At 47.2% G+C, this 13,123-nt stretch overlaps 1 protein-coding gene across 5 annotated transcripts in view; it reads right to left on the reverse strand.

Annotated features, from left to right (window-relative positions):
• LOC124175115 (homeobox protein homothorax) overlaps positions 1-13,123 on the reverse strand; it is a 285,128-nt gene that overhangs the window by 108,469 nt on the left and 163,536 nt on the right. For all 5 annotated transcript variants that reach the window (XM_046555027.1, XM_046555025.1, XM_046555024.1 and 2 more), the window contains one exon: positions 4,398-4,508. In XM_046555027.1, the coding sequence (XP_046410983.1) occupies positions 4,398-4,508 (111 nt within the window). The remainder of the gene's footprint in view (positions 1-4,397; positions 4,509-13,123) is intronic.

Consider the following 13,123-nt stretch of genomic DNA (forward strand, 5'->3'; position numbering starts at 1 on the left):
TTCGCCCCATGAATATGGACGGATCGACGGCTGCAGCCTCGATGCCGTCGTACCTTTTATACCTTTCACCGTTTATCGGCACACCATCGGGCCCCAAACAATCGACGGCTTTTAGACATGTGCTTATCGACCGATCCTACATCTTTATGATAACGGTACGTATACAAAGAATTTCGGACGAATATATTCGCTTCGGAGTTCATTATGATCTACGGTATTAACATCTCCCTTTGACTCGGAGGAGGAAAGCTCCGTCCGGCAAGGATCAATCCGCGATTCGGAAACGGTCTAATTAAAGGTCCCGGGGGTCGGAGGGGCGCGCTTTGCAACGTTGCTCGTCGAAGAATCTCATTTTCCTCACGGTTCGATCCGGAGGTGTTTTCTGCCGCTACGAGAACCAATTACACCGGAGTCCCCGTCCCCGTCCCCGTCCTGCGGCGTGTAGAGCGAGGGCTTCGTGCGTAAGGACGCCGTGACGCGCGGGGGCCTTGTGCGTGTGTCCAGCCTGGGCGCGTCGGACGCGAGCCGAACCTTCGGAGAGCGGAGCCGGGGGCAGCCGCTCGGTGATGGATCGTCCAATCAGTGCTGCGAGATGGAGCGCGGAGAGAGGAGAGAGGAGAGCGAAGAGCGAAGAGCGAAGAGTGGAGACCGGAGAGAGGAGAGGAGAGGAGAGGAGAGAGCGGGAGGGAGCGGGAGGGAGCGAGAGAGGTCACGGTCGGGTCGCTCCAGCTAATCGAAGAACACGCCGCGGCTTCGGCGTCGCTCGTCCGAGCAGCGAAAAGAAATACCTTGTGCCTACTCTTTTCATACGGACGCCTTGTGACCGCTCCGCGATACTTGCCCCAGGAACTTGCCGTTCCTCCTCGCGTCTCTAGGTACGCTAGTCAAGACCAGGTCTCACCCGCCACATCGGCGCTGTCAAATATTCCGCTACTTTCCAAGCTGAGCATGGATATGTCCCGTCAAATCGGAGCGAATGATCCGAACTTGTATTTTTTCAAATTCGCTTCGAGCTCGTTATCGACATAATTTTGAGCTCGTTTCAACAAAGTTCCCATTCAAACTCATCTCGGCATATCTCCATTCACGAGCTCGAAGCGGATTTTGAGCTCGTTTCAAGAACATCGTACACGGAGGGTTCACAGTTTCGAACTCGTGGCAAAGTTTTTTTCAACTCACCGCAACGTCGTTCGAAATTCATTCGAGATTCGCCTCCGGTGCATTTCGAGCTCATTTTGAACGGAAAGCTTTTTGTCATTCGTGCAATTACCTACGAGGGAATGTGAGAATAAAGTACAGGTAGCAGCAGCATAACTAGTGCAAGTGGCGTATACAAGGTATAAAAGGTGCAAGCCGCGGAGTCCGGGGCTGTTTAGCGGTCGCGCTTGCTGGATGCCAAGGAGATGAAAGCACCGGCAACAATGGCCGCCAACCAAAACATCCGATAAATCTACCCGACCCGGACCTCGAGCCCCCGGGGGTTTTAAACTCGCTCACCCCGAACGCGGACGCCGACGCTGGCCCGCAACCCTTACGTTACACCGCGATCACCCGCCGAGCGACGCGACGAGGGGTTCGGGTGATGTGCGACCCGCACGAGAAACCAAACCAAACCAAACCAAACCAAACCCCAACCCAGAGCCCAACGCCGACCCGCCACTTTGGGATCTATACTTTCGGTCGGTGCAATGCTCTCGCGGCGAAGCTTAACGATAAGTGCATGTTTTCTGAGAAATGTTTCAACTTTTCTTCCAACCTATCGTCTATGGGTCTTCAATGGCATGGAACGTCGACCGCACTTGCACCTCCGAATATTCGAATTCGAGGAATCAAATTTTTGACAATTGGAAAGTTCTATCGCGCACGTTTGTTCGAGCAAGTCTAAATTCTTGAACTCTATTCATATACACGAGTCTAAAAGTCGATTTGCGCCAGTTTAGTTTTCAACCCCTTGAAATTAGGTGGATTGGGAAATGGGCTCAATTGCAATGGAAATTTTAGAACAGATGAGAGAGAATTCGCTCGCAAATACAATCGGTCGAACGAAATTTAGGACAAAAATTTGCAACGAGAAACTGACGTAACATCGTGAACGATACGTAGTGAAGATATGGTTTCAAACTTGACGATAGTCCTTCTCACGACGAGCTAAATATAACTTAAAAAGATTATCGAAAATTAGATTGTTGAATTTCTGGTACGTGAAGAAAATTCCTAACTGTAATGAATTATCCATCAACGATGAATGAGCATTAAACTGTCTCTCAAGATCACCGGATATTCCGTCGTGAGTAATTTTAAAGCGAAGGCCGTTCCAGAGACGAGGAATGTCATCCGAAAAAGAACGAAAAAAAAGAAATTAAAAAAAAAAAACAGGTAATCGCGTCTCGCCAATCTTTGGGAACGAGTGGGATACCCGAAGAATGAAAAAAAAAATCAGGAATCGTAGAGCGCGAAGAGATCGGAGGATCGAGAGACGGAATAAAGACACGTCTAGATGGCTGGAATAAGAGGCTGTAAGAGGCTGGATGAGGGCAAGGACGGGAGGGACGAGAAGAGGATTCGCGCTGCCATGGTTACCGCCGCATTACCGCCTCGCCGGGTTGCCATGACGACCCGAGTCGACCCGAGGCGGTGGTTCACTTGTGCGCTAACCTCCGCTGCGCTCGCCGACGTAGGGCGCAAGGTATCGTCCTTCTCCACCGCTCGCGAGGAGCGAAACGAGCCTCTTTCCCTCCCGACACGGGCAGCCCTAAAGCCTCGAGTCTCGCGCATGCGCGCAAGCGACGAGATCGCTCGCGCAGACAGCGAGTGGGCGAATACTCTGCCGGGCAAGACGCCTTACGTCACTTGTAGGTAGGTGCCCACGTATATCGAGAGGGGTCGACAAAACCTATACGTTTTAGCAAAAACGCTCGCTCTATGACCTGGATTTATTCCCGCGAAGGACGCTCCGCAATTTTGCAATGCCTCGCACGGTTCCGCTGCAGTGCGGTGTTTGCGTCCTGCACGATCATCTTACACGTATCTACGTAACGCGTATGCACGTAGTATGCTTTTATTCCGCAAATTTATACAAGGTCGTCCCGGATTCGCACGGGAACTTCCGGTTTGTTATTCCCAATGCTCGCGGAAGATTTCGACGGTTATATGCATACATACGTCTTCGAAATGGTCTGCAATAATTCTCGGATCTCTGATATCTCTGTTTCTCTTCTTACGTACGGGGTTTTGTTCGCAATTCCTGTATCAAATTCGAAGAATAGGACAATTTATTTTCGAAACGAACCGTTGTTTATTAGCTATATATACACTGTTAAAATAGCGACGAGCTTCTTTCTCAAATAATTCCTTATGCATAGAGCAGCAGAATCGTCAATGAATTTCGATTAATTGGTTGCTTTTGTCTTCGTCACTAGACAGATTTCATTCGTAGATCTTGCGTACGGTATCTTGGTTAAAAACGAGAGTACGAATTTCTTTTACTACCTGAGCGCGTATACCTCGCGAAAGATGAATAAAATAAACAGATATGGGTGAGAATACGCTCTGGCTCGTACATCCTTGTAATTACCGAGATGTTAATCTCTTTTGCGAGCGCAGAGTAGCTGGTATAGTACCTACCATGAATTTGCGAATTAATTACCTACGCCGGGGGCGGTGTACGTTGGAGAGAGAGAGAGAGAGAGAGAAGAGGGGAAAGAAGAAGGATAGAAAGATGGGGAGGCAGAGAGCGAAAGAGATCAGTTTTGAAAAATTTCAACCGCAGCTAACGACTGAGGGAAAAAAAAAATTCTCTTTACTCTACCACGTATTATACACACATACATACGTATATGTACCTAATATATATTTAAGGTATACGTATATGTCGGCGATCCGACGTCTAGATATAACTAACGAGAACTGGTTCCGAGGCATTCGAGAGTCGGTCGGCGTAGAAAATCTAAAGATTTGATTCCGAGCCATTTATATTTATACTTTGGCTCTCTGTCCCGCGTCAGAGACAGCCCAAAGACCTCCGCTGTAGGAAAACTCGGACGATAATGAATAAAGTATAATCGTGCGAGACGCAGGTGAGCCGCAACGCGTGTGTGAAAAATAAAAATGTTGATGATAATAATAATAATAATAATAACAGCAAGGTAATAAAATATAAATGTAAACAGGAACAATAAATCGTACCGTTCGTCGACAAGTCGGTCTAATTCCCGATAGATTTGACACTATAAAAAACAAGAAACACCGACACAAAGGACAAAGACAAATATTTTAGAAAAACTCGCATCGCATGGTATAATCCCGTGAAAATTTATATAAAGCAACGAGGTCGGAGAGGAATCGTTCCCGATAAATTGAACGAAGAAATATAAATAAAATGTTTTATTTTCACTCACCGGGACTGCCGAGAAAGACGGAGGAGTAAAGAACGCCGCGACGCGCCGCGTCGCTCGCAGCTCGTTGGGCGTCGGGTGGCGAACTCCATTCTCTGCGCGGACACCATTTGCCTGCAATTGAAAAATAAAAGAAAATTGATCATTATCATGAAACTTGGTTGTAACGCGGCTCTGACGGCGTTACGATATCACGAAGGGCGTCGAACTCGGGTCGAGTTCTTTTCACCGTTCAACTCCTGCGGTGCAATTATATTTCGCGACCCCTCCAAGAGGCGGCTTTAACACGCCATCGAGGCACCCGATAGTAACTTGAGCTCTCTGACGGCTGATTTGCGCAACGCGCGCCTTTTGCGCAATTAGTTCTCAACGTCGGTGATAACGTTTCGAGAGTTATCGTCGGCCAAAGGACGGCAGAAAATAATTCCCGTGCAACATGACTCGGCGAATTTTACCGAGAACACGGGATGAAAAAGGTTGAAAAATTATTTCGTGGGTTACATTTTTTTTCTTCCGAAATTATACGCATAAGGCTTCGGCTCGTCGGCGTCTCGAAACGCACATCACGAATGAATGACGATTTAGTTTTCAAGCCGTAAGAGCTGTAGTAATAATATTCACAGCCGAGTCTCATCGATGCAAATGGATTGACACGCGTCGCGGATTCGCGAAACTTCCGTGTGGAGATTTTTATCGCGCGACGTTTTTCACACACATAAACAACATATTACGCGGTGGAAATATGTTCGCAATTGCGGATAGTATGCTTGGACAGTTTCTGCGATTGTTAAATGCTGGTGCGTGCGGTAATAAGCGGTGTTTTTTTTATCTAAATTTTTTTTTCTCCTCCTTCATTTCGATTTGTTAACTAAATGGCCGAGGCGTTACGTCGTCGAGGACTGTACAACGCCGTCCGCATGTGCAGGCAGCCAGGCAGGGAGGTGAGAGATAATCGCGCAATTATGTTAATTGGATAAACGCATTTCAAACATACAAATGAAAAACGAGGAGGGGACAAAAAAAAAAAACGTGAAGAAAAAAGATAACCAAGAGCGGGGAAAAGAAACATGTTGAATTACACCTAGAATTGGTATCCGTTCTCTGCCTTCGCAACACAATTCATGTTTTATTGTCCCGAGGCGTAAATAACACGACTTTAATTACCACTTCAGCTCGTCGGTCATTTCTACAATTTTTTTCTTTTTTTTATCTTTCTACCCATCTTCTTTCCTACGGCTAATTTGTTTTCCATTCTTGTACCCACGTTACATAATATACGTATAACGCAATAACACGTTGGTTAAATGCGCTCTTTTGTTATTACAGGCAATACCGTCTTAATCTAATCTCTAACGATTCAAGCTATCGGAGAAAAAAATCTTTTCCAAAGATAAGTTTGTATTATCATGCAAATACAATAATTGGATAACATCCTTCAGCGGTGTTTATCACGAATTTAAGCAGTAGAAATCGATGCCTCTCTAATCATAATAACTTCTCATCCAACGTGTACACGTATATGTATACTCGTAACCGGGAAGACTACTTCTATGAATATTTTATCACATAGAATATGAATAACCTATATCGTCCGCGATTCTTTCCACATTGCGCGCGGTAGGTATATCCAATAGTCGAATGCAATGCAACGGCGCGGCGGCATGTGCGGAACGAATTATTATCGCATTCGATGCCGCGCATGCACGGTGATCGTCGGACCCGGAGCTTCGGGGTGCAGGAAAAGCTCTTGTACCTACTGCAGCGCTGCTCGGGAACGACGCGACGCCACGAGCAGAACAAGATACGTGTAGAGAGATACGTGGATACGAAGCGGCATAGGAGGGAAGGGGGGCGGAAGACGTATCTCCTTTATTTTCGGAAGATCCCTCCTGGATGAGGATATACCTACACGGGAGAAAGGAGCCGGTGCATGCAGGGGAGGCGAAACCGGGAAACGGAAAACGGAAGGGGGGAGGGTTTCAGGGGGATAAAGGGTAAGCCGCGCAGCGAAGTAATTTCACACGGGGAACGACCGTCTCGTTTCCTTGTTGTTCTCCAGGTCTTTCGAAACCAGAATTCAATTGCTCAACCCTCGCTGCTCTCGGGGACGAGAGTTATGTACCCGCGTATCGGGCTTGCCGGAGCCAAGTTTTTCCGATATTTCGACATTGCATTTGCACAGATCGTTGTGTTTACCCTGTTGTGTACTCCGGTTCCATTCGCACCAGAATACCGCGAATGATAAGTACAGATGTTGTGGCGAGAGCTGCAGTGGTGTCAAATTTTCCAAACAGATAAAAAAGCAAAAAGGAGGAGAATTAAGGATACGAAAAAAAAGTTGTACCACCTTGCACGCTGTGCTATTGCGTCTTTGGAGAACCACACGTTAAAACATCTGTTTCAACCCCCGATTCGCGGTAAAAGCCTGAAAGGCAAACACCATGACAACGAAATTCACACCGCGGCGGTGTTAGTGTGCCAGCCATGGAAAGGGAGGATGGGAGGGCACGACGAGCACCAGTAATCACACTAATAACAATTCAGTCGACAACGAGTCGAGAGGAGAAACTGTAAGACGGTATTATACGGGCCCCGTACGGCTTTCAGATCGAAGGCTACGAGCAGGACAAGGCCCTCGACGCTCCGAGTTCAAGAAGCGAAACGATTCGACGCGAGAATATCCGGGGCAATCCATACGCGGTGAATCGCACAGCAGCGAGTGACGAATTTTGGAAATATCGTTCGACCATCCCTTATATACGGGGTGTAATTGCCTGGAATTGTTTGAAAGTTCTCGAGTCCCTCCGGGCTCTCCCCCCACTCGAATCCGTCCCTACGAAATATATTCATTTCTCTAGCGGAGCTATTTCGAAGTCCTTCGAGGCAGGATGTACCTGTAGGATCCTCGGGACCTGCGTCTCACCGTGGTGGGGGAGATTTATGGCCGCAAGGAGACAGGGTGTAATCATATACATCACCCCATCAGCCCCTAACTCTGATTTACTGTGGGAATTTTCAAACTCATTTTACATTTCTCACATATTTCGAGGATTCTTGGCATTCTTTCGCATACACAATCGTGTCGTACGACAGTATTTTTCCTTTTTTTTTTTTATTTTTTTTTATTTTTTTTTTTTTTTTGAGGAGTCGAAAACAATATTTTTTTCATCCAATATTATTGCGAAAAGCCGGTCAATGCGCAAAATTCACGCCGTCGTGGTCGGGGTTTAATTATTATTGTTAATAATATTATTTCTACTATTATTAATATTTTTACGGAGAGACGACCGAGCTCGGTAAAAGTTTCGCTTTTCTAAATATTTCGCGCATCCTATATGTGCACAAATTGCACATACGCGAACCTCGATCCCTTCTCAGCTGTGCTTAAATGCAGTTTCCGCGAAGAACCCGAGTTTATTTTTGCAGTCGGCCCGGCGCAGTGACAGTTATAAATTGAACTGTAATCCTCAGGCACGCGTCTAACGGCTCGTCGTTTCTCTCGTCGCCCTTTCTACACCCGGGTCACCAGACAACGGCACTCGTGCCATGTCGCAATTGCACTCTGCAGAATGGCCCGGGTGCGAAGTAAGAATGATAATTGAAGACGACGCGCAATTAACAATTCGCGATGATTTTTGAAAAAGTCATGATTTTCGTTTCGTCGATAAATCGGCACGGTGTCTCATCGCGCAAAAGAATATATATTACCCTCAGATGCAGCCCCTGCAAAGAAATAACTCGAAATGCACATTATTTGAAAAATCGCGGAATATCTTTCACCCCAAAAATGGAGACTGGCTGATGTGACCCTTAGGTATTTTTCCAATATAACCCCATCGCAGGCGAGAGGGAGGTTCGGGCCTCCTAGGTATAAATAAATCAATATAACCTGCTAACCCACCCTTACATTTCGGCCTCTCTCTCTCCCTCTCTCTGCTCTCTTTCTCCCTCGCGCTCATTGCTTCTTCCTCGGCTCAAGGAAGTGACGTACGAGGCTCCGGTGCTTGGATCTCTTCCGCGCTTCTCGAGGCAAGGGGCGACGGAAAGCGACGAGGAGCGGGGGGCGGGGGTGGCGGACGGCGGGACGGAATGGGCCACCATGTTATTTCACAGTTAGGCTCGTTGCTCACCCACGCGACTCCGGCGGGGATCCTCGTCCCGCTTCTACGTCGCACTGCACACGAGTCCCCCGGGATGCTTTTGTCCTCTCCCTGTAAGCGACTTCCTGACAGCCCAAGTTTGCACCTGATCTCCACCAACCTTCACCGCCCTGGCGATTTACACACCCGTCGTTTACTCGGGCCAACCTGACCCAAATCCTCTTTGCTCGACTTCGTCACGATGCACTTACATTTTGTCAAATATTTCAAGACCCGAATTGTTTGGATACCTCTTTTGAATGTATCAAAAAATCGCTGCGAATCATTTCATACTCGGAACGATTTCGAATGTCATAGAAAATTTTTCAGATCAATAATTATACGATTACCTTGGATTTCCGATGAATAAAGACCACAGTTCAATTCGAATTTCAGTTTATTCCTGAAGACTAAACAGTCCAACGATATTGAACCATCGCCTCGAAGGCTTGCACAGGTTGTATAAATTCCGCCTGCACCTGCAGCGTCGCAAGTTGAACCAACACAGTCGGAAGCCCTGAGGTGATATTCCGAGCTCTAGTACCGCATAGGAAAGGAAATGTCTATCGAGACAAGCCTAAACGCGGTAACATCGGACGCGAATAAATATATGTTCGAGACGGTGAGGCAACACGAGGGTGAGAGTAAGCGGCCGAAATGCACAGCCGCGGTGAAGATAGAGAACTAGATAACGGGGGTACATGGGCAAGGTGTGCAAAGGTGCAGAGGGTGTAGTAACGTAAGATTCGTAGGATCGCGGCGTATAGACGCGTGGATACGCGGAGGTAATTCAGTTGGTAGGGGGAGGGGGGGGGGGGGGGGGGGTTACAGAGCGCGAGCGCGGTGATAGCATCGAACAAAGGTGCTAATATACAAACCAGCTACAGCGGCAGCTGAACGCGGTTCGGGTTTAAGTGTGGAAACTAACGACTAAAGAAGGCGGAAGGCGGAAGGCGGATATAGCGACGCACTTCGCTCGACTTCCTCCATAAAACGCAAATTTACAATTAGCACTTTTCAGTAATTAAACTTGTATTCACGCCGCGATCCGCGCCGTCCCCCCTCTAATGCCACGATTACAGTTATATCCAGTTTCGAGGACGACGACGTCGACGTAGAGACCACGTTTTACTTTGTGTACCCAGGAGTTTAGAGACCCTGTGGCGAGAAGTGAAAAACGAGAGCCCAAGTCGGAGGCCAAGTAGTCTTTACTTACGAGATCTTTATCTGTGTGACCTGTATCTTGTATACTTTATCGTAATCGTTGCGTGAATGCACGTGAAGGAGGAGCTTTTTTTTTTCTGTTATACCGAGCAGACAAAAATTTTTTTATCAACCCTCAAGAAAAGGATTCTTCGTATATCCATCCAGTATAAGTGTACGAATCAATTATTTCAAAAGTGTACAGACCAACACGGAATTCACCACGCTTTAATTATAACATACTTTGTAACCGTACGCAGGCAATTAATTCACAGACGTAGCAATTCGTTCTTCTCCAATTTGCGATTCAAAACTCTTATTTTTTACGACGATTCTTTTCGTCGAGAATCGCAAATACCGAAGACCTCTCTCTACGAGCAGTTTATCCTACGAACGAAGCAATTCTTAGATCCATTATAACGGTAATGAAGTCCAAGAAGCGTTAATAAATCACGACAGTTCCATCATGCTGGTATACACGCAGGGAACGGGATGAAACGTGAAGTAGCAGCTATAGGTCTAAGTTAATTCGATAACGAGGAAGTAAAATCTGTGCACGAACACGCACGCGGCAACGATGCACATATTCGAAGCGATATCTGTCTCTCAGAGAAAGAAGCAAAGAACGAGCGAAGAGACCATATAAAAAAAAAAAAAAAAAAACGAAACCTACGAAGGGGCGGAATTTACGTTAAGTGCAACGCGGTCCCTGCAATGCAGGAATAAGTAATTCGAAGAACGCGGTCTCGATGTACGTCCAGGTCACAGGTCGTCGTGATCACGCAGGCGGGGAGCCAAAAGAGGAACGACGGGGAACGCGGGAGGTTAACGCTGGGCAAGGGGGGTGGAGGGATACGATTCAGCATTGTACCACTAATTAAACCTCGCACGCGCGTGTCACGAGTCACGACAGCGTGCACGGTGACGTCACTCCGTGACTCCTCCCCCCTCCCCAACCCCTCCCCTCCCTCACATCCCGGCATCCCCTTCGGCCATCTCCTCCCCCTCGGCCTCCTCCGCCTTCTGGGCCCCTCCGACGCCTCTTCTCCCACCGCGCTCCGCGCTCCGGTGACGCGCCGCCATTAATCTAACCAACCTCCCCGTGCATGCAGGGCCGCACACACGTGCCTTTGCCTGTGTCGATGTGTGTGTGCACGGCAGGCGTACCTGCGGCATGCGTGCGCCTGTGTGTGCGTTGCGTTTCGTGAAACGTGCGGATATGCGTGCATGTTCGTGTTCGTCATACATGTGTAACTACGTACCTTCGTGCGTGCACTCCTGTTGCAGCTCGAGGAAGAAGAGAGAGAGAGAGAAAGAAAGAGGGAGGCAGAGGGAGCAACTCTTCGTTTGGTTCGTTTGGGTGCGTTGTAAATAGTAGCACAAGTCCCCGTGGGTTCGCGTTACGGGGCTGGTGAACATGAAAACCGATGAGGAAGAAGGTCTGGTACCGATTTCATTCGATCAAGCTGACGATATGGATTCGAGTCGTGGATACGGACCATAAACGAAATTCTGTATAGTTGACGAAGAATATGACAGTCTATTCCCGTTAGACGAGAAAACCATACATACCGTGAAGAAGAAGAGGAAGAAGAAGATTTATTCCTCGAAACACGAAGTAAATTTCAGAGAGGAAATTAGGTATTCAAATTATACAGAAAGTACTTCGACGAAACGAGTAAACGCGTGTATAAGCACGTTTTTAAATTGTTCATTGAAAAACTAGGAATTTCCGTGCAATACGTAATGTTTGAAAATAGAATAAAAAGTGAAATTTTTAATTCTTACGTACATTATATGAAGATTGATTTGTACTATCGAATTATTGCAGTAGTTTCGCATGTGCGCTTAAGCTCGGTTACCTAAACGCATTCTCATACGATCGCACTCCAGACTTCGTAGTACGTAGTAAGAAATACGAGCCACGTACGTATTTCTATACGTACGCATATGTATTGTGTCGTATATAAATAGAAAGCGGCGTATTTATAGAAGGATACATAATAAATCGCGGGGGATTGCGGTTAGAACCGTGACCAAAAGTTTGGCGGGGCAAGTTGAGCAATAAATAACGGTCGAGCGGGCGAGCGAGCGAGGAGATGAACAGATCTCAAAAATGGTCACGATCGCGCGGCCGGTATTATATCGTCTCTGCGTGTCTTCCTCTTTCGTACAACGTATACACCCGTGCAGGTTCCCCGTTCCACAAGAAGCTCCGTGTGCAACGGGCCAAGATATCCGTTTGGCCAGGATCAAACGGACTGGCTCGCTCGTTGGCGCACCAAAACCCAAGAGTAGAATCGAGTGTGCGTGAAGAAATGTTGCGGAGAAATTTTTTTCTCCCCTTCCTCTTATCCCTCTCTCTCTCTCTTTCTCTCTTTCTCCGTTGGCCAACGAGGGCCGCTCGAGAGTGTCGGGAAGACTGTTGTATGTATAAACCGCGGAGCGCTACGCATGATAGAGTGTGATAGGCGAGATTTAAAATGTTGCGGCAGGTCGGAGACTAAATGATGATAAACTATCTCGCCGGGCCAACTAGACTGACCCAACCAGCCGGTTGAATTACAGCTGGGAAAAATAAATGACCCTCTTCAAAACAAGTTGGTATAGAAGTTTACGAGTTGTACGAACAACCGGCCGACGCGCGGGGGAAACTCGAAAAAAGGAGAGAAAGGGTCCGGCGACGTCGGAGGAACGGACGAAAACACACCCACACAACCGACGGGCATCGGCCAGCTCGCACGATAGCTCGGAATCTTAACGAACTTTCACCACCGCGTCTCAGACGCTGACCCCCGACTTGTACCGTCAAGGTCCAACAACCCGTAATCGACGACTCTCTGCCTCTTCGTCGTAATATCCCGTGTGTCTCTGCCCACTTTGAACTCTGCCCTCTCTTCATCCGTCTAGAATCTCGATGCGGAGGACAAGAACGATATGCTTACACGCATAGCTTTTCCAACTACACCGGTTATCACACATCTCAATAACAACATTTTTCAAAGATTATACCGGAGCGTAGAGATCTCTGACAACGAATCATGTCGACTACGGATTTTACTGTAAATTTTCAATTTGCATAGAATAATCAATGAACGCGAAAACGTTTCTTCAATTTTTTTAGCCTCTTCGCCGGAAACCCGGTTTCGGATTATCGCTCGTACGGTTCACAGTTAAGATAACAACGTCGAGCGGGGGTCCAGAAATTTGACCCAGATCGCTTAAACGCTTTTCGAGATATCGAGCCCGCGGAGTTTAAAGATTAAATTTTAATCTCGGACCTGGGTGTAACCGGTCAAATAATTCCAATTCCAACTATCGATGACAAGTGATCATACATTATACCTAAACAAATAACTACCGTATGAAGCAACAATTTTCATTTCA

Source organism: Neodiprion fabricii, chromosome 2, assembly GCF_021155785.1.
Source record: "Neodiprion fabricii isolate iyNeoFabr1 chromosome 2, iyNeoFabr1.1, whole genome shotgun sequence".
In the NCBI taxonomy this organism is placed as follows: domain Eukaryota; kingdom Metazoa; phylum Arthropoda; class Insecta; order Hymenoptera; family Diprionidae; genus Neodiprion; species Neodiprion fabricii.